The 21,488-nt window shown below is 41.8% G+C and overlaps 3 protein-coding genes across 4 annotated transcripts in view; 2 read left to right on the forward strand and 1 right to left on the reverse strand.

The window, feature by feature from the left end:
* The window catches only part of fbxw9 (F-box and WD repeat domain containing 9), a 6,365-nt gene extending 1,817 nt beyond the window's left edge, over positions 1-4,548 (forward strand). Inside the window, exons 2-7 of the mRNA XM_008290227.1 lie at positions 225-372; positions 758-1,781; positions 1,980-2,128; positions 2,241-2,444; positions 2,524-2,589; positions 3,845-4,548. Coding sequence (XP_008288449.1) covers positions 225-372; positions 758-1,781; positions 1,980-2,128; positions 2,241-2,444; positions 2,524-2,589; positions 3,845-3,919 — 1,666 coding nt within the window. The 3' untranslated portion in view covers positions 3,920-4,548. The remainder of the gene's footprint in view (positions 1-224; positions 373-757; positions 1,782-1,979; positions 2,129-2,240; positions 2,445-2,523; positions 2,590-3,844) is intronic.
* Positions 4,549-4,647: 99 nt separating this feature from the next.
* Positions 4,648-11,447, reverse strand: LOC103363456 (guanine nucleotide-binding protein G(I)/G(S)/G(O) subunit gamma-7-like). Of its 2 annotated transcripts, XM_008290231.1 has the most exons (3): positions 11,434-11,447; positions 5,525-5,591; positions 4,648-4,773 (listed from the first exon to the last, which is right to left on the reverse strand). In XM_008290231.1, exons 1-3 carry the CDS (start codon positions 11,445-11,447, stop codon positions 4,648-4,650), a joined length of 207 nt encoding a protein of 68 aa, XP_008288453.1. The 2 variants fall into 2 exon arrangements, with proteins under 2 accessions (XP_008288453.1, XP_008288452.1); XM_008290230.1 differs by lacking the exon at positions 11,434-11,447 and having other exon boundaries at positions 5,525-5,614.
* Positions 7,274-14,875, forward strand: dhps (deoxyhypusine synthase). Its single transcript, XM_008290228.1, has 10 exons — positions 7,274-7,421; positions 8,887-9,086; positions 9,383-9,538; positions 9,637-9,758; positions 9,996-10,092; positions 10,269-10,355; positions 11,117-11,222; positions 11,299-11,402; positions 11,999-12,124; positions 13,729-14,875. The coding sequence occupies exons 2-10, from the start codon at positions 8,892-8,894 to the stop codon at positions 13,822-13,824; spliced, it is 1,089 nt and encodes a 362-aa protein (XP_008288450.1). The 5' UTR covers positions 7,274-7,421; positions 8,887-8,891; the 3' UTR covers positions 13,825-14,875.
* Positions 14,876-21,488: the final 6,613 nt, after the last annotated feature.

A 21,488-nucleotide genomic window follows, 5' to 3' on the forward strand; every position in this document is an offset into this window, starting at 1 on the left:
GTGAGAAAGAAAAAGGTTGTGTGTCTTTTTGTACAGTGTCTGTAAACTTCTGGTTTCAACTGTATGACTTGATGCCACAGATGACAAGAGGAAGATAAGAACGGCTGTAGCCAGACACTTGAATGTCCAAAACTCCACCATTCAGTTAAATTATAGACAGTATTATGTGCTGCATTTATATTTTTATAATAACTGAGTCACATTAGTCTTCATATTCCTTTCAGGTTGCTGCCTGCTGACCACTCATCCTCTGCAGATGTTAGTCCTTCAGCTTCTGCTGAGCCAAGTGGCTTGTTGTCTTTACCATGGGAGATCTTAACCCACATCGCCTCACACCTCCCGGCTCAGTGTGTCATCACTGTGCTGCCAAAGGTGAGGTCCTTTTGGGCCATTATTTTGGTAAAAATCCTTTTGAGATGTCACATCATCTAATCTTCTTGCTCCTTTGTGTTGGCTCACTAACTGTTTCCCTCTTTCACTGTACACTCCCACAATTCACCAGGAATTACTATTTTTCTTGATTACACAAAAATGCGTGAATATTTTTCCAGAATCAACATTTCAATCACATTCATGACAAAACTGTTGGATGTATTTCCTTCTTCATAAAACATTTGAAAAGACGTTTTAAATTCTACATCGGTTATATTGTTTTTACTAGTCAGCAATTCTTGCGTTCGCTTCTTTTGTCGGCACATTTCTTGCACATATCGAGAATTTTCTTGAATCCCTCTTCCTCCTCTTTTTTTTTTTTTAGGTCTGTCATGCGCTGAGCGATGTGGGTAAGGACAGCACTGCCTGGCAACTCCGGGCGCGGAGACTGATAGGATCAAGAGCTGGATTTCCAGTGGGCCCAAGGGAGGACTTTGACTGGCCTACGGCTTGCCTCGAGATAGAGCAGCTAATAACCTGCTGGACCCGAGATGCAGATCGTGTGGCTAAACAGATCCAGGAAGACGAGGAGGAGAGGGCACAAGTGAGGCAGCAGCGGAGGGAAGGCCAAGACGGGGAAGCAGTGGCAGGAGGACAGGAAGGTGATGGAGGGGATGAGGTGGAAGGGGTGGGAGTGCCAGCACAGGAGGTTGCGTACGGCGTTGATGAAGAGATGGAGATCGCAATAGAAGGCGAGGATGGTGAAATACAGCCGGTCCCAGCTGACGACCAGCTCGCAAGGTTGAGAGAGGAGTTGGAAGACAGACTGGAGGATGATGCAGCTGCACTGATGGAAGAAGAGCGGAACCCCAGGATGGTGTTTCAAGCTGCTGAGTTGCAAGCTGCAGTTCTTAACCACCAGCAGGACCTGGCAGAACCCGTCAATCTGGGTAATGGAGGACAGATAGACATGATGCAACATCCGTCCCCCAGAAGCCCCAGCCCTCCTCCAGCGCTGGAGTGCGTCACGCTGCCTTCGGGCCACATTGCACAGATCAACTCAGTCCTGTTCCTCGGGGGAGAAGGCAAAGTCTGTGCCACGGCGTCCAGAGACTGGAACGTCAAACTGTGGGATCTGCAGGCGGGCCCTAACGGAGCCCTCCTGTACACACTGGGAGGGCAGGGCGACTTCAGCACCCATCGGGGCTGGGTGTGGTGCCTGGCATCCCGGGGTCCTCTGCTGGCCTCGGGGGGCTTTGACAGTACCGTGAGGCTGTGGGATCTCCAGGCCGGCGGGGCAGAGAGGGGCCTGATCAGAGCCGGAGCCGCCGTCCTCTGCTTGTCCTGTCAGACAGACGTGTTACTGGCTGGCACATTCGACAAGAGGGTCAGCATGTACGACCCCAGAGGTGAGGAGGCTTTGACGTGCAGCTTAGTGGCTTCATGCATCACATGGAAATGAAAGAGACAAATTTTCTAACTGTGCTGATAGAACAGTGTCATGTGATGCAGCTCTTAAGATTAATTTATTGTCCTCCCAGTTAGCTTGTAAAGAAAGTTTAAAGACAGATGACTTCAGATTGATTCTGTTTAAATTTCATCTACAGCTCCTGAGCCACTGATTAAAAGCCTCCGTCTCCATGGTAACGCTGTGATGTGCCTGGCTGCAGATGACAAATACATCATCTCTGGGAGTAAAGACTGCACCGTGGCCGTCTACGACCGCAGGGCAGGCAAAGGCCTGAAGAAACTTCGGGTAGACGCAAAAACACAAACACACAGTTCTTTGAGAAGTGTATATTTGCATCCATGTACAGAATACCAAGTCCAGTACCAAGACTGAGTCCAGCCAAACCTTCTCTCTGCAGCTGAGCTCTTATCTGATGTCAATGAGCTACAGCGGCAACGAAATATGGGCAGGAGACAACAGCGGCATGCTCCACTCCTTCTCCATGCAGGCGGGGACCTTGAAGCCTCTGTCCCAGTTCGATGTGGGACACACAGCCCTGATCACCGGCATACAGAAGACCCCCGGAAGCCTCTACACCTGCTCGTCTGACTGGACAATCAAGGTCGGTGAAGAGAAACTCCGTCTTGCTTTGCCTGTTTAACTAACTCTGCTGCTGAAGTCGTTTCTTGTCTGTGCTGCAGGTTCATGTTCCTTGTGCGCCTCCAAGGACTTTATGCACTTTACAGCATCAAGCAGCCGTTCATGGGGTGAGTGCGAGGTTGTTTTCTTTTTAACATTTCCCCTTTTTATTTTGTGAAATTCTAAACAATAACGACCAAAATCTTGGGGGGGAAAGTACAAATTTACATATAAAACCCTGAAACGGCGAATTTAAAAACTGGTAATTTGTTATACTGTTAAATTACACCGTTTTTCTGCATTTTTAATTAGTACAAAATATAATTATTATACAGACATTTGCAGATATTTTTTAAAGACAGTTATGAATATTAAGGGTTGAAATGTGGTTAAAAAGAAAAGAAAAGTAAGACAAAAGTAAATGTTATTTTAGTCTTTTCCTGTTTTGTTAAAAATACAGATAATATTTAGTGAAATCACAGAAAAAGTATTGATTTTAATGTTTAAAAAAAAAAAAAAGACCCAAACTTCACATCAACAATCAGTATGTTTACAGATTTGTTCATTCTTTTACAATGTGTGACCAGAAACATTCTGTTTTCCTGTGTTTTAATTAACATAAAATCTAATTGTTTTACAGACATTTGCAAATATTTTAAGGAAAGGTTGGATTTAAAAATACTGAATCATGACTGACTCTTCCTGATTTTTTCAAATACAGACGACTTCTTCTGAAATCACAAAAAAGTATTCTGTGGAGTAGTGAGAGTACCAAATTATAAAAATAAATCAATAAAATAAAATATAAAATTAAAATTAATAAATAAAAAATAAAATAAATAAATGAATTCTTATTATTTTCTTTATTTGTCTTTATATTTGTACTTTTATTATCCTTTTCTTTTATGGGTTCATTTTTGATTAATATTGCCACATTATTTGTTTTTTATTTTATTTATTTTTCTTTTTATTTCCACTTTTGTTTTCTTATTCTTTTATTGATTTATTTTTGTAATTTGGCGCTCTCACTACTCCACAGTATTCATTTACAAAAAAGTGTTTTCATTCCTTTACAATGTGTGACCAAACAACAGCACTGTTTTACAGCATTTAACTGAATTTAAATCAGCTAATAATGTCATCATTTGCCACATTATATCAATGATTAAGATCATCTGTCTTTCATGACAATATTCTAAATTTTATTTCAGTTTAATCTCAAACAAATAACAGAAAAAAATCAAGCTACCTTATGTACAATCGATCCACCATCTACCAGCTGTTTTTGTTTGTTTTTCTTCCCTTTGCTTTCTCATACGTCTAACTCATCTGTGCTCCTCCTTCTCCATGTCTTCACCCTCCCTCGTGTCTTTCGTCTCCCAGCTGAGCGTGGAGGCCGGAGTCCTCGCCGTGGCCTCGGGTTACGGGAGTGTGGAAATCTGGAGGCCCAGGAAATGAAAGAGCAAAAACCTGCACACTACATGGAGAGACTTGAACTCAGGTGTGGACGAGACCTGAAGCACGTCAACGCCTGCTGACCACGCTGGCCAAAGAAGAACACGGAGCCCATCCTGTTGAACACAGAGACGCCCTGCAGGCTGGACACATCCAGAGAGGCACCAGTGGTCACTTATCAGGTGAATGCTGACGACAGATGAACCGTCTGTGGCCAAACGCATTATTTTATTTTATAAGGGTTTAGGGTTAATTTAACTTCATTTTTTTATTCCGTTTTCTTGTGTTGAAACTGTAAACCGTTAATAACTTCCAGTGACTGATATGTACATCTTTTAAATGTCATGTGCAGTGAGAAGCTCGTTTCCAAACCCTCTGTGACACTGATTATATCTGAAAAACTGTTTATTTATACACAACCGTCAAATCAAATCAATATGATCTTATTTGTATGTCTGAATATATCGTGTGTGTGTGTGTTGGTTCTAACACTGTTTAAATACTGAATAGCGTGGATAACTCTATAACCCTCAATCTGTTAATCATTTGCACAATACTTGACATATGCATTCATTAAAAAAACACTGACAGACTATTTCAATGGAAGACGCCATTAAATGTCCTAAAAATCCCGTGTTATGTGAGTTATTGGCAGGTTGACTTACAGCTGAAGGTACACACATTTGACAACAGACACTTTGCGGCTTCGCTCTCACACAAAAGAAGAAGCGTCACAGCAGCACGCAGGTCTTCTTGTCTTTGAAAGGGTTGGACGAGGCGGCGATGCCGGTGAGCAGAGGGTCGCTGCGCCGGTGCTCCTGACAGTACTGGACCAGATCTGCTGCTGTGAGCGAAATCTGACGGGACGAAGGACAGTGGAGGTCAGACAGACAGACTGACAACAAACAAACGACAAGAAAATCCTACTACCTCCCTACAGCCTGCTGTTGGTGTCACACTTGAACTTGTTCTACGGCTCTTGTCCAGGTTGTTTTCTCCTGACTAGATCCTCGCTTGTGTTGCATCTGCTGTCAGATGTACGTCGCTTTGGATTAAAGCGTCTGCCGAATGAAACTGTAGAATAGTAGAAGTACAAAGTATGAATAGAAACCATTTGAATTTGGTCTTGGCATGCAGCGTGTCAGTTATTCTGTACGTTTGGAGCTATAGGAACTTAAAATCAGCAGAAATGTGGCATAGGAAGTACAGCCAGGAACCAGAAGGTTCCATACGCTGTGTAAAGAGACATCATCTTTTTTGTTGTTGTTTTTTTTTCACTGTCTGACATTAAATATAAACTAAACTTTTCCTGTTTTGGGTCAGTTAGGTGTCACAGCCATCAGGTATTTTCTGTAACTCTCAGTCAGACTTCTGCACCTGTTGACAGGTGTTCTGGACCACTGCTCATCGTGCTCTAATTAGTCATTTTAATTTAATTTTATTTTCAACCACAACTCAAAGCAATGTCTGTTTTCACTAAATTATAATTTAGCACATTTTTATTTATTATAACTTTTTTCAGTTTCTAGTTATTTGAGTGACTGTTGTGAGTTTAATGGAAGAGGATGAGTAAATCTGAGGATGTAATGAAGTGCGGCTCCTCCATACCTTGAACCTCTCCATGCTCGCCTCCACCCGAAGCTGATCCACCAGTTTTTGTGCCTGAATGACGCTGCTGCTGCACATCTTCCCCGACATCACCTCCAGTATGCCAACAGCACAAAAGTCTTAATATATAGACTGAGGAGACTCCAAAATTAGCAGCAGGAAAAGGAAGTGGGGTTCACTTGATCCAAAGAGCCGGCTCAGGGCGCGCAGGAGAGTCTGCTCGGAGACGCTCCGGACTTTCCATTTTGACCTGGAGCCCTTTTTTTATTCACCGCTGGGGCCAGTTCAAAGGCTCTGTGATAGAAAAGGTCATAGAGCACAGCGACGGAAATGTCACACACATCACACATCACTTCACAGCCGCCGCCGATGAAAACACCACCGGCTAAGAGATTATGCTGGATGGAGTCGTGCCGGTGTGCCGCACGCCATGACCTCACAATGAGCAGAAAATACAGCCAGCTTTGCAGAAGAAGAGATTTCCTGTTTATGGTTATGAATTTAGCACAGAACAAAAACACAGGAATGAAGTTAAAAGGATAAAAAAAAAGGTAACTATAGTTAGGTTTAGTTAGGTCAATAAAATATGAAGTTGACTCAGGTTTACTTTAGAGCAGTTGCTTTAGTGTTTCCATTAATTAATTAATACAGTTTCAAGTTAATTTGTAGAGTCAGGAACCATGGAGTAGTGAGAGTGCCAAATTACAAAAATAAATCAATCAAAGAATAATAAAACAAAAGTGGAAATTAAAAAATAAATTATGTGGCAATGTAAAGCAATATTAATCAAAAATGAATCCATAACAGAAATAAATAAAATAATTATTTATTTTTGTAATTTATTTTTTGATTCATTTTTAATTAATTAATAGATTTATTTATTTTAATTTAATTTTACATTGTCTTTATTTATTTAATGACTTTGTCATTCTAATTTTCATTTTTCATTTTTTAAAATTTACTTTTAATAATGTCGCTTTAAAAGCAAAGGAAATATGCGTGGGGAAATATATAAATATATATTGTTAAAATTGTTTTTACCCCCTGGATTAATGAAAGACAACAGAAATAACTTCAATCTGACAAAAGTAATAATAAATAAAAATTCTATGAAAATTCACCAATGAAAGTCAGACTTTGCTTTTGAACCGTGGTTCATCAGAATTATTAAAAAAAAATAAACTCATGAAACAGGCCTGAACAGAAATGATGGTACCTTAACTTAACATTTTGTTGCTCAACCTTTTGAGGCGATCAAACGATTTCTGTCACTGTCAATGAGCAAAGTTAGCGTCTTCCAAACACAGCAGCAGTAAGATCTTGTGAACTGCTGTACATACAGTGATGAAATAATGACTCCATCCCGGTGGCTTCTTTAACACATCTGGATGAAAACAAACCGTGCCTACAGGTAAGATAGTACACCTGAGCAGCACCACAAGGAAACACATGATTCTGGTTTTTCCTGGGCAAACTGGCAGTCATGTGTGTTGCACAAAAAACACGATGACTCTTAAAAATAGACTTCAAATAGTTTTTTTTTAAAATCTTATTTTGTTTTATTTTCGCTTTATTTTCAGCATCTCTCTGAGAAAAGCATGAACACAAGTCTTTTTTTCCCAGAAATGTCGAGTCAACATCTCTCTCTCACACACACACACACACACACACACACACACACACACACACACACACACACACACACACACACACACACACACACACACACACCCTGTCTGTTTGTCCCTTCGCGGTTTCCGTAGAGGGAGTTTCCTCGCCACGGGCGACCCATGCGATGTTTACAGGAGCACAAATCCTCAATATCTGTGTTGTTGTGTGTTGTGGCAGCCGTCTACTTCTGAAACCCCTCCATCACCTAACATCCCTCCAGGAATAGGTACGTTTTAAACGTTGTCCTCAAATGTTTGAAGCCCGCCGCGTCGGGCTAAAAGCAGCTAACAGCTAGCTTAGCCGGGCTGCTAGCTAGCGTCAGACCACATGCATGTTACATGTTCTGAGCGACGCTTTTGCCTCAGTTTAACACAACTGTTGATTTTTAGGAAGTTTAGTCCATTTAGGGTTACATTTTCTATCCAGAAGAATGAATTTAACACCCAGACTACACGTTTTTTGTGGATTGTGTAGCTGTAAAGTTGAAGTGACGTTGTTGTAAACACAGAAGCCAGGCTAGCTGTCTCATCTGTCCAATACCATATGAAGCTTTCAAAGGTATAGCATAGCTTAAGAACATGACTCTTTCCTCAAAAAGCTGTATACTGTGAAAGTATCCTGCCAGTACAAGTTAGGATATTAAGAAAAAAATGATCCTAAAGGCAATACTAATCACAAAACAGCCTTTTGCGATGGATGGACTATCATTAAAACTGTATTATTGTGGATGCAGTGTTGTATGAGTTGTATTGTTCTGTTGTAGTTGGTGGAGATGGAGCTTCGTCACACTGAGTGGTGAAGCCATGCATGATGTTACGTAAGCTTGTCATATGTTTTGTGGGTTAAATCAAACAGCTGTCCAGGTGAGCAGAAATATAAAGTAGCATAAAAATATAAATGCTGAAGTACCTCGAGCTGCAACATGTGTTCAGTGCTTGAGTCAGTTTTGTTGTTGTTGTTGCTGTTTAGGGTCCCTGATGCTGAATTTGTCTAATATAATGTAAACTCCATCACCCTCTAAGTGGAAATAGAAACAGCAGGAACAGTTTTGAATGGAAGTAATCCAGGAAAGTACGTCAGACTTGTACAGATCGCTGTACTCAGGAGGAGATTGAGAAACAGAAGAAGTTCGGAGCCACCAGGACTTTTCCTCGTGCATGTAAACAGGCAGGCGGAGCCATTTTCAGGGAGACGAGTGAGAGAACCCAAAGGTTTAAGAAGCAGTATTTCTGCCTCACTGCATTATTGCTGTATGGATGAAGACATGCAGGCTAATTGCCATGAAACCACTCATTTAAGTTGCTATATGTGCACACGCTGCCGTAAGCAAATGTTTGACAAACAGTCTGTCCAACAACTCCAAGTCTCGGGCTGGAAAAACCGGATCTTTGTTGGTACTCGTTATTTGCTGATATGTAATTAACTCAATAATTACACTAAGAGCCTGAAGGAAGACCAATTTCAATAACACTGTCTCCCATGAAAGCCTCCTGGAAAGTCTTCTGGAGAGCCTGTCCTGACTAAAACATTCAGTCATGCTCATCTTCTGCTATTTTAGTAATGATGCATCAGATCGACACATGTCTCAGCATGAACCAGATTTTCTGAATATGTCGCCACAGACTGAATGGATACCAGTTGTTTCTTGATCAAGGCTGCACTGGGCACCGCTGAGATGTTTGTTTTTGCAGGAAAGATGGCAGACAAGGCCCCTTCTGTTGCCATGGAGGCTGTCCTGAAGCCCAGCTGCGAACTCCCCGAGGACATGCCGAAAATCAGAGGCTACGACTTTAACCAGGGGGTTGATCTCCATGCGGTGCTGAAGTCCTACATCAACACGGGCTTCCAGGCCAGCAGCTTAGGCTTGGCCATCCAGGAGATCAACAACATGGTGAGAGCAGTGTCTGTTAGGAACGAGTGGGCTATCAGGGTTATCACACACACACATCTTCTTATTTACCTCTAGTAGCCTTGCAGATAGTTTTTTTCTTGCAGCAATAGAAATTAAAATTGGTTCAGCATCAATAAATACAAATATAGCAGCATGTTAAAACCAGAGCCCTACAAACAAACACTGTCTGCGTATCTGCAAACCAGAAGAGCACAGATTGACAAATACTGCCAACACTATCCTCCATTGGTGCAGACTTCTCATGCTAACCGTTGCTGGTCGTTGCTTTCACACAGATAGAGAAGCGCCTTGAGCCGGTGGAGGCAGGTGAAGGGAACGAGTCCGATGATTCGGCTCCCAAATCCGGCTGCACCATCTTCCTGGGTTACACCTCCAACCTCATCAGCTCCGGCGTGAGGGAGAGCATCCGCTACCTGGCAGAGCACAAAATGGTACCAGTTTACGTTGTCGTAGTTACCCAGTTAGGCTCTCAGGTGATCAACCAGTGTGGCAGGAGGACGGTGATGGTTCATCTTTTGCTCCGTGTCAGGTGGATGTGATCGTGACCTCGGCTGGAGGCATCGAGGAGGATTTGATCAAGTGTCTCGCTCACACGTATTTGGGAGAATTCAGTTTGTCTGGAAAGGAGCTCCGCCTGAGAGGCATCAACAGGTTGGTCACTGCTAATACGCTTTATTTCTCATGTTCAGCGTGTCGGGGAAATATGCTTCCTCTTGTTCTTGCTGAGAGTTAGTTGAGTAGCTCGATAGCGCTCTCCTGTCAGTGTAGATGTAGCTGGAGCCAACAGCCAGCTAGCTTAGCAGGTAGACGTTCATATTAGGCATCCTAGCTTGCATATCCAACTTGTTTATGTGTGTTTTCGTTGTCCTTTGCCTTCTCTGCCCGTAGAATCGGGAATCTGCTGGTGCCCAATGATAACTACTGTAAATTTGAAGACTGGCTGATGCCCATCCTGGACCAGATGCTGTTGGAGCAGAACACGGAGGTTCGTCTCCTGTTAGTCCTGACATGCAGACTGTGGTGGTTTACAGAATATGTCAGGTGGATGTGATTCCATAAAGCTGTGCGGTTGGGATGTTTCAGATTTGGCCTTTATAAATCTGTTCATACCATGAGATAGTTTTTTTAAAAAAATATTAACTTTAAGATTTCCTCTTTCAGGGCACTCGTTGGACTCCTTCCAAAATGATCCATCGGCTCGGCAAGGAGATAAATAATCCGGACTCCGTCTACTACTGGGCATACAAGGTGAGTCTTGAGCTATATTAATGATGACATGTATAATACGGGAATAGTTGATGACAACAAGTCAGTTTATTGAAGTCTCCCCTTCTGCTGTCTGTGTGCTACCATTTCTAAAATAGTTTTGTGAGCCAGTTGTCAACCTACACGCTGAGAAAATGACACGTTTCACACAGATTTGCATCGAGTCGAGCGTTCTTTTTTTTTTTACGACACCTCAGTGTAAATGTAAACCATTGACGCTGCTTTGCAAGGGGCACCAGTGCTGCATCCTGGGCTTAGCGTCGCCCACGACGATTGTGATTGTTTTTAAGAAATACAACCACTCGGAGTGTTTTTTTTTTTTCCCTTCCTAGCATAGTGTGATAACTGATGACACAGAATCAGAATCAGAAAGGATTTATTGCCGAGTAGGTTTTCACATAGAAGGAATTTGTTCTGCTGTTTTAGTGCATGACAGTAAACAGTCGTATGTACTGAGTGTTAACAAGATAAATAAGAAGCAGTGTTTGAAGTCAGATTGCAGTAAAGGGTTTATAAATCACAATAGAAATATTTTCAGTGTGGAGGAATGTGCAAATAAAACATTGTGTGTGACGTAAACAAGAACTTCAAGTGTGCACGAGGATCACACCACAGCGCCGTGGGGATAAACATCAACATACAAGCTACAACCACGTCACTCCATCCTGCTCTCTGACTACACTTACCGGTGCTGACTGTGTGTTTCTGAAATAAGTGGAATAATTTCAGCCTTTATGTTTCAGAATAACATCCCGGTGTTCAGTCCTGCCCTGACAGACGGCTCTCTGGGCGACATGATCTACTTCCACTCGTTTAAGAACCCCGGCTTGGTTCTGGACATCGTCGAAGGTACGAGCGGCGCTACAAGCGACAGAAGCGAGGTCGTCTCAGTTTGACGCATCACGATTGTGTTCTTTTGTTTCAGACATTCGCAGGATGAACAGCCAGGCGGTTTTTGCCAAGAAGTCGGGAATGATCATCCTGGGAGGAGGGCTGGTCAAACATCACATCGCCAACGCTAATCTGATGGTAACTATCCACTGTGGTCTCTAGATCCCACTTTGTCTTGCTCATATGTGACTCTGGCTTTGTAGGCAACTCTACAAAAAGTTGAATTAGCCATCTGTCCTTTTGCTTAGGCACCAATGTTCTGTGCTTTTCTTGAGTATTTCAGGTTTCTACACTACATGTCAGAGGGGAGTCAGGCTCTGCTACAGCTTTCATTAATTGCTAGTTACTAGATTCACATTTTAAAGTTAGATGCTCTAACGATAATAAATAATCACGTCTTCCAACTATAACAATAAAATCTTCTTGCAGTACACATTCATTTGAGTATTTAACATGTAGAATTTTTTTTTTCCAAATTCTAAATATATTTACTCGATCATTGAAGTACATTTAGTTAATAATAGTCATAACTTTAATTTAATGAAGTGCACTTCTTACAAAACTTGCAACCCTGAAAATGTTTAACTTCTCAAGCAAAAGGATCCTCGTGCTTCCTCCTCCCCGTCATCAACCCTCTCTGTGCAGAATTGTGACGACGTTCGGGCCAGTGTAATACAGCATGCAAAATCAGTTTCCTGTCTTAATGCGCTGCTCTCTCCTCGGCTTCCCTCCAGAGGAACGGAGCCGACTACGTGGTGTACGTCAACACGGGTCAGGAGTTCGACGGTTCCGACTCCGGAGCTCGACCCGACGAGGCCGTTTCCTGGGGAAAGATCAGGACAGACGCCAAACCTGTGAAGGTAACCGTGTTTGTTTTAGCAATTAGGCCATGACCAAGACAATTTAGCACCGGTGTAGTCTCAGATAGCATCATCTGTTAGGTTTTAGGAGGACTTCCTTTCATTTGCGCCACTTTTCATATATTTTGCTGATGACTTGACCTCAGCTGTTTCCTGATTCGTGAACTTAAGCGCAGTTGCAAACAGCGTCATCAGACATTTTAACGAGGGGCTGTGGCCGTTTCACAGGTTTTGTGTCATTTTAAACGTGCTTAGTGTTCAGCGGTAAGCAGAAGTCAGTGAACCCTTCAGATTGTTCTGCTTGTGTGAATAAATGTCCTAAAACATGGTCGGATCAAACACAGTCTGCGCTAACAAAGACGCACGAGTGTTGTCTCTCTCTGATCGAACACATCATTCAAATATTAACGCTGCAGATTGGAAAAGCAGGTGAAACCCTGATCACCACCTCTAATAGCTGCTGACATCAACCTAAGGTCACTGATGTAAACAATGCCCTGCACAAGAAAAGGTCTCGGAAGACCTCAAGAGTCGCTGGTTTGCATAAAACTGTGTAGTAGTCTCACATCGTTTTGACATCCGTCAGTGTATGAATCTATAAACTGTGATGATTTGATGTGGCCCAGCTGAGGTGAGTTCAAGTTTAAAGTTTGCAACAAAAAAAAAACAGCACCTTGACACTCCACAACAATGTGCACAAACTAAATGTGAATTCTTTGGGAACACGCTGTCTGAACTCCTGCCCTTTACTGAGGGGAAACTTAGTGTCTCAGTTTGTTAAGGCGTCTTCCAGGATCTTGTCAAAGTAGCTGCCAGCTGCAGCTCTGTAAAGACGATCCAAGATTCCTCCTGAACGTTGTGCAGATCTGATCCGCCGCTACTGGAAATTCTTGTTTGAGGTTATTAGTGTCACTGCTGCCAAAGGAGCTTTGACAGACACTCGGTCCAGTGGTTTGCTTTTTTCCATGGGAATGTTTACCGGGTGTGTTTAATGGAGACACAAAAGATAATTGTTTTTTGTGTGTGTGTGTATTAGTTTAAGAACATTGTGTTCGTCTGTACTTGTGATTTACATGACGATCAAGTCGCTATTTAGTGGAACTATTGCAGAAAACCAAGTGGTTCTTCACAGCTTACATGTGTTTTTCATGCCCCTGCAGCAGATTGATGAATCTTCCTCCACTCACATCCAACCTGCTCTGACAAACGCAGATATTCTGCTTTTATTGCAACTCTTTCAATTTAATATGTTTGAAAACAAAAAAAAAGAGAATCTTGAAACTAATTGAAATTTTGTTTTGAGGTGGTTAAGAATGATTTTATAGCACATCAAAAATGGCCACCGAGCAAGGATGCATGAAGAAAAAAAAGAAAGAAACAAGGAATTTTTTGGCTATTTTTATTAAACAGTGATGAGCTGTAGCTCCAGCTTTGGCCTGAAGGTGGCAGCATCTGCTCAGTGCCGACTCTCAGGATGATGTGTGGCATCAAAGCACCAAAACATAAATATGGAAACTGGGGGCTGGTTTTAGTTTAGCGTGTGACATAACAGTAATCTAGTAATGTGAGAGAAAGTGTTGCGCTTCTCTGTTCTTGGTTCTCAGGTGTACGCAGACGCCTCTTTGGTCTTCCCTCTGATCGTGGCCGAGACCTTCGCTCTGCAGGCCGACAAGCTGACCGCCGGCAAGAAAACAGAATAACTGGCCTTAAACCCTCCGCTAGAAAACAACAACCAGCTTTGTTCCTTTGGTTTTTCCTTTGTGTGGGTAATTGGACACATGAGTCCGATGTTCTGCTGAAAATACGCATTTAAGTGGAGTCAGTTTTAGGAGGCGGCGCTGCCATGTCGTAACAACGCCGCCGTGACCGAGTAGCGGGAAACGATGGTGAGGGTTTCCTCTTTAAGGCCTTCCATGCCAGTATTTTCCTTTTCTGTTCAGACAGCTGACGCGGCGTCAGTGTCGTGCCATCGCATGCAACCAAAGAGACGCATCAGGTTTTAGCCGTGAAGCGAGACAGACGGAGAGAGAGACTGGAGACACGAGGCAGCCAAGAGTTTGAATTTATTTCAGTTTAGCCGTGGCATGACACACAGTGTGTTGCTGTTGTTATTCATATTACCTTATTGCTTCTGTGCTTTTATATTAAACTGCTACGGGATTAAATATGGGCCTGTATAGCTCAATAAATCACAAGGTAATAATTCCTCTCTGTGTTTAATAGTGGACTACTAGAGATGCTCTCTTGCAGCTGGCCTGCGTTTGAAAGGCCACAGAGGCTCTATTATCCAGTCTGACACTTCATTTCACTCGCTGGCTTCAAAAAGACGACACTCCTCAGGTGCATTTGAGAGAAAACAAAACAGGAAGCGGGCACTTTATTAAAACGACGTCTCTGGAAGTTTGTACACGAATTGTGATTATTTGAATCGCTCTTTTAAAGGTGCATCATGAGATTCAAGGAGGTGTTTGAAGGTGTTTGTCTTTCCATTCCTAGAACGCCGCTAACCTCAGACTAGTAATTTAGTTAACACCTCTATTACAGTGGAAAAAAGTGAACGTCACTGCAGGAGAGTCAGTGGCAGAGCTGCTGCGTTGGATTGTGTCGTATTGTACCTAAAAATAAACCTTCATTTTATAACCGTTTTTTAAAAAAATTTGTTGTAAAGACCCAAACGTCCTTCTGTAAACTCTGACTCGGCTTCCAAACGGGTGAAATTTCAGCTCTAAATAAACAAAAGACCATTATGCACCCTGTTGCTGCGTCCAGAGTTTGTCAAAGACGGGGCGGGCGGGTGGGGGAAAAAAAAGAAGCTACCCGGTGAACGATGGAGGGGCTTCGCGTCGTGGTCGCAGGGTTTTCATGATGCGTAGGTGGGACGCTGCTCTTTCCCGCTGTGCCGTCAGCAGAATCAACCGCATAATCTCGTAACAGTGATAAAAACATTTCCCTTTGCAATGCATCAGCCTGCTATTGTGGGAATGGATGTTTCCTGTGGCTAATCAGCGCTCCCATATCCTTTACACCCAACCACGGCTGCACTCAGTCCTCGGGGTGGAAACGTGGGTCGACTTTGTGCTGAATGTGTGTACAGTTTGTTCACTGAAGCCTGATTTTGTTGTTTTCTCTCGTGTTGTTTAAAGTGTCAGTGTGTGTGTGTTGTTTTTTTTTTTTTAGTGGTGACCTTTTAGTTTTTGGAAACGGAGACGGAGAAGTGGAATTGGACCTGGGATAAGGTCAACTTTCCCAAAAACCTCATGCGCTCGCACACACGAGTTGGGCGTTTCTGGTGCAAACTGCTTTTCCATTCGGCGCTTCTATGGTTTCCTACTAGTGTGTGAGTGTGTGTGTTTACCCAGGGCTTGACAGTTAAAAGATCTCCCTCTTCAAAGGCGGCGGTGTATGGATCCTCAGCCCTATAGAAATGCCTGTTTGCTCTGTGCTTAACTGTAAGACTACAGAGAGACGGCGAGGCTTGGAAAAAAAAGAAAAAAAAGAAAAAGTGAGTTAGAGACCCTGTGTGTGTCTGTGCGGATGAGCTGTAGTCACGCTATGATAATATTGTGTGGCGTCTGCACAGAGCAGACAGTGTTTCCCCACCTCCTCCTCTGTGAACAATCAGCACACTGTGTGATGTGCAGGGCCGCAGCAGTCATAATGGCAATTATGTCTTCTCCCGGGCCAGATTGGCAGCTTTTTTTTTTTTTTTTTTAATGGTGAGAACCAAAGAGCCAGACGGGGAGGGAGGGAGGAAGAAGAGGGGAAAGCTGACCTGCACAGCTGCAGGGTGGGGTGCATCTGTGAGGGGAAAATAAAAAGAAATGTGCACACATTTGCATATTTATGTCAGATTTCAAGTACATTTATGCATAGGGCTTCTAGTCAGCCACTACATTCCAGATAACAGAGAAGTACTGATAAAATGTTTGTGAATGTATACGCACGTGTGTCTGAGTCACCTTCCAGCTCAACTAGACATGGGTTTGCCCTCAGTTTTGTCTTTCAGGCTGCTTCATTTATTCTTTGCTATATAGTGTGTGTGTGTTTCTCACCTATAGACAGGACTGAGGAATAGATACACATGTAACACATGTTAGAGCTAGTAATTAGTATTTACTGATTTAAAAAGTGTTTCTACAGCAGATCATGAGGGCACAGAATCACCACAAAACCAGCCGTCGAGTGTCTGACGTAGAAGATAGCAGCGAATTCAGTGTCCATGTACTAATAGGCTCCTCTGAAGGTTGTTTTTGGGCAACAAAAATACAATTTTATAAAGACAAACTGAACCCCACTGCTCAGTGCAAAAATACAATTATAACTTTTATATTTTTATTTTCCCAGCACAATGTACACGTTTATATTTTATGCTTTCTACATACGTGTATATTTTTAAGAAATATTTTTAGTTTATCTGATATTTTTTCTGCGGCTTAAATTACTTTGAATGGGAGCAAAATATCGCGATTTCTGATAAAAGTATTCACTGACCGCATGAAGAGGAGTGGCTACTGCGCATGCTCAGTATTCTGGCAGCGCGTCTTGTCACTTGTCCATTGAAGGCAATAAAACGCCACATTTATCGATTTATTACTTGTTATTAAATTATAATGTTTTAAATAAATGAACAGGGGGAAAAAAAACCCAAACTCATTTGTGTTTATCTGACTTCTCCTGAAACCAAACCCACGCCCTGTCAATACTCTCCACCCGCTGCAGCGTCCCCGCCGCTTATCTCCACCCTTGTTTACCTGTTGTGTTGCCATGGGAACCCCCCACCTGTGCAGCCTATTGGCCAACCTGCAGCGGCGGCGGCAGGTGAGAGAGTGCATGTGCGTGGGCGGACAGGAAGAAAAAAAAAAAACGAGACATTTACATAGTGAGGAGGGGCCGGAAAGATAAACGCTGCGATACGGGAGGACGCGGAGGAGCCGTGAGCGTCACGCAGCGGCGGCAGGTGAAGACGCCTCGGCGGGGCGGCGGCTCTCACCTCCGCCGCGCGCCGCTTTCTCAGAAACGGGAAGTCGTCGGTTGAACCGCCGCCTCCTGTGACGCAGCTGCTCCCCGCTGACGGTCATGTGTCTCCGTTGCTATGGCGACGAGCCGCCAAAAGGACAAACATCTGGATGAGTGCCGCGTCACCGCTGCAGCGAAAACCGCGTTATCAGCGGTCACCATGGCGACGGACAAACGAGCTGATTGTGTGTCGACAGGCTTCAGTCGGAGCTTTAACCTGTTTCTAGATAACAGCCGGAGCTGAGACAAGTACAGAACGAGTTTTAACAGTTTTTAGGAGCATTTACAGAATCACACAATAGAAGAATTAGTTTTGCCTTTCCTGATTTCACACCATAGCACCTTAAACATTGACCACTGTAATCTTATTTTATAGATACTTGAAAGAAAAAAATTTTTTTAATTTAATTAATTAAAAAAAAAGAAGATTTTTCTTATTTTCTTAAAAACCGGATAATAACGTTAAAAAAAAAAAAAAATTGTAAATGTTAAATTGGACATTGGATATTTAAATCAGGAAAAAAAATCTTATTTTGTCGCTATGTCAACAGATATTTGAAAGAAACATGATGTGTATTAAGGCCTGAAAAAATGGTGAATTATTTTTTTAACTGCTACTTTTACAGATTCCTTCTTTTCTTAAATATCAGATAATTACTCCACAGATAATAAATTCACGTCAACCATTAAAAAAAAACAAAACAAAAAAAAAACAGGCAAAAATTAGAAATAATGTCTATATCAAAAATTTCAGTTTTTATAAATAGTAAATTTTTTGTTTAACAACATTGAACTGTAGAATTTCACTATTTTTTCAGCGTATTTAAATCAGAAACAAATCAGACATTTGTTGTTATTCGAAAAAAAAGAAGCATAAAATATTGAAAGAAATTTATATAAAAATTCTGTTTGCTGGATTTCTTAAATTATTGGCAATAACTTATAACACCGCATAATTAATTTAGATGAAACATTATAAAAACAAAGAAAAACAGCCTAAAACTGTTAAAAAAATAAAAAAAAGTCTGTAATTCAGAAAAATATATATTTGAATCTGTTCTTTACCAGATTTGTCTGTAAAATAAATCAATTTTTACTGTGTGTAAATCAGCAGTAAAGCTTACTTTACTGATATTTGCTGTTAATAGAAAGAAAAATTATGCAAATAAACGCTCGAACATCATTTTTAGCCTTTCTTTTACAAAATGTCCTTGTTTTGGTTAATTACAGACCAAATATCCAGTAAAATCAGATTCTTTTTTATAATTAAAAACAAAATTCCAAAAAAATCTGTATTTTCCCAAATGTTGATTCATAAATTTTGCAACGTGTGACCAGAAAATTACAACAACAACAACAACAACAACAACAACATTTTCACACACTTGCTCTTATTTTCACAGTTTTTACAGTTCATTCTACAACTTTTATTTTATTCTTTTTACAGAATTTTATTTCACATTGTCGGTGATTCAGGCCTTAAAATAGCAAGAACGTTTATTCATAAAGGACCTTATTATTCAGACTGCTCTACAGTCAAAGAAAAAACATGTGAAAGATGAAACACAGCAGGATAAATAAGCTAAACTGAATTAATCCAACACAGTACAGACCAGATGAATGAAGTGCAAACTTTATAGACAGATACTAACAATACAAACACACTTTACAGAATAAAGCTGATCAACTAGCAGCAGTGGGGAGAAGAACTGTGGTGAGTTTCTCAGTTTGTTTGTTTTTAGAGTGAAGCTTTAGTTCCAGCTTTCAAGTTGCTGCTTCAGTGATGAATACGTCTGAGAAATGGCCCATGTGAGCGTTCTGCTCCACTAATAGAAATTATGTCATTAGATTATCATCTTTCATGCATTAATATGCAACTAACCACCAGTTCCAGTGGAAAGTGTTGTTCTTTTTCCTCCTTCATCACAAGTACCCCCATCTCCCACTGCTCCAGCCTCAAAATGATTACAAATAATAACAATTAAAAAAAAAAAAAAAACCCTCAGATTTGTTCTTAATTGCACCACTTGAGTGCTTTGGAGTCCGTTAGCGCCACAGAACTTTATTCATCATGTAGACACAAACTGAGAAAACCAGCTTCAGTCAGAAATGCACCGAAACAAACTGGAATTAACCACTTTACATGTAAATAAGCTGTATTTTGGTTTTATTTCTCACATTTTTCGGCTGTGTTTTTAGACAAATTTGTCGGTTTTCATGTGACTTTTACTTTCTCGGCAGCTTTATGCTTTAAAAAATTGGCAAAATGAGCAGTCAGAGTTTCACACAGGCCCCAGCATGTGGAGAAAATACCCTCTGATGATTCTATTACAGCCTCTCTTTAGATTAAATTATAGTTCACGCCTGTGTTCGTCTTTTAGTTTCTTTCCACGTACAGATTTTAAAGAAAAGAGGCGAGTTTGGTGACAACATGGTAAACAAAGAGAGAAAACTTAAAACTCCTCAGTCTGAACTTTAAGTCTATGAAAAATAAGCGTACATTCAAAATGAAGCACATGTTATATTTTCTATTTCTTCCCCAGATTTTCTTGTCTGTCTGGTTTGCGCTGGTTTTCTTGATCATTTTCGGCTTTCTGTTGGCCTCAAGTTGACAAATTAAAAAGTTTGGCTTTGAAATTCTCTTGTCTTGATGTCACCAGAACGGCTGAATTATCTCTCTTTTTTTAAAAATTATTAGTGGCAACATGAAACTGAAACCTCTTCACTGTCTGTCTGGTTCCTTGCCGTGTGTCTTTGTAGTCTACAGTACGACTCATAAAGACTTTGAGCTATGCAAACGTGTGGAAAGAGCGTCTGGCTGCGTGTGACATAGGAAGTAAAAGGTTAATGTTGCGTAACGGTGCAGAAAGCTGCATTATGACCCTGTAATTAAAGCACATGATATCGTGTTTTACACCTTTCATTTCAGTGAACTTACTTCATTGGTGAACACAGAGGAAAAAAAAATCTCCTCTTGTAATTCTCACCTGCAGTTTTTTTTCTTTTTTTTACCCGTCTGTGGCATATTTGATTTCCTGTTCCTGACCTCGACAGATAAGTCGACAAAGAAGGTGACGGAGAGCTCAGAGGGTGAACAGTGTGAGATTTATTCTAAAGGAATGATGGACACGACACACAGATGTTTGGTTTTGAAGCAGCGTCATTTTATTTTCATTTGAAGCTTCCACGTTTGACAGAAAGTGGCTTGAATTTATTACTGTGAGAAATCATAAGAAAGCTGTTTTTATTCTTAACAGGTCCATTTGGCAACAAAAAACCCAACAAATACAGTTTTCATTGTCACATTTTTTGCAGATTTATGTGCAGATAAAGTCGAGGGAAGCAAACATGCGTGCACACAGGAGGCCTGAGAGACGACGGCGGCGTAACGCTGCCGTTGTGTGAAAGAGTGTGTTTGAGTGGAAATGAGAGCAGTCCCCTGTTCCTGCTGAACTGAGCCAGCCGACGTCACACACTGATTATCAGCACAGCAGGCACAGGAGACCGACCCAGCAGGGGGTGAGGAGAGGGCGGCAGACACACACATCACACAGCCGACCCACAAACCGATGCAGAGAACCAACAGGTGGAAGTGTAAACAAAATACGAACACACACTTTCCTCGCCCCCCCTCCCCGTGAGGGACCCTACAACATAAGATGACATATCGCTCGCCCTACAGGAACACGAGCAGCCCTCGGCACTAATGAGACAGCTGACATTTAGCAGACGCTGACACGCCGAAGCTGCACAATTTCAGCTAATTCAACAGATTAGCGGTTATTACAGCACAGGCTGCGGTACACCTGCATCCCCTCCCAGCACCGAGCGCCGCCGTGGGTCAGTCTGGACGCCACCAGGAGCGAGACCAAGTCCAGACACTTTTTATTTATAGTGTGCATCTTATATCTTGGTGTGTATTCTCTACTGTGGCGGTGGTCACGTTTGAACCATATAATTCCCCTCAAAGTATTTCTGTTCTGCTCATATATGACCAACGCTGGAGCGCTTTCTGACTCATAGTCTTGGTTTCCATTCAAGTTTAGCACAAAATATTTGCCAGATTTCCGTCCGCTACTGTTACGAGAACAAACAAAAAAAAGTAACGGTGACGCTAGTTTTCCACGATGATCACCTGTAAAGTCTGCGAGAACACAGAACAGGTGCTAACAAATGCAGTTTATGTCAAGAAAGTTTCATATGTTGGTGTTTCGTGTGTTAAAGACGGTTCTCGTTGATGGAAAAGGTGCCTGAAAATGCACTTTATACTGAGGAAGCTTTATATTGAAGGGTCTTGTGTTTTAAAGGAGGTTCTCACTGATTAAAAAAGGGGCCTCGAAATGCAGTT

The sequence above is a fragment of the Stegastes partitus genome, unplaced genomic scaffold (genome assembly GCF_000690725.1).
Source record: "Stegastes partitus isolate 25-593 unplaced genomic scaffold, Stegastes_partitus-1.0.2 Scaffold660, whole genome shotgun sequence".
In the NCBI taxonomy this organism is placed as follows: domain Eukaryota; kingdom Metazoa; phylum Chordata; class Actinopteri; family Pomacentridae; genus Stegastes; species Stegastes partitus.

Excerpts from the sequence above, each read along its gene's own strand:
- LOC103363456 (XM_008290230.1), bottom strand. The coding sequence starts at position 5,614 with ATGTCGGGGAAGATGTGCAGCAGCAGCGTCATTCAGGCACAAAAACTG. Across the intron at positions 4,774-5,524 it reads CGAGCATGGAGAGGTTCAAG|ATTTCGCTCACAGCAGCAGA; the intron begins GTATGGAGGAGC and ends TCGTCCCGTCAG.
- dhps (XM_008290228.1), top strand. The coding sequence starts at position 8,892 with ATGGCAGACAAGGCCCCTTCTGTTGCCATGGAGGCTGTCCTGAAGCCC. Across the intron at positions 9,087-9,382 it reads TCCAGGAGATCAACAACATG|ATAGAGAAGCGCCTTGAGCC; the intron begins GTGAGAGCAGTG and ends GCTTTCACACAG. Across the intron at positions 11,403-11,998 it reads TCGCCAACGCTAATCTGATG|AGGAACGGAGCCGACTACGT; the intron begins GTAACTATCCAC and ends GCTTCCCTCCAG.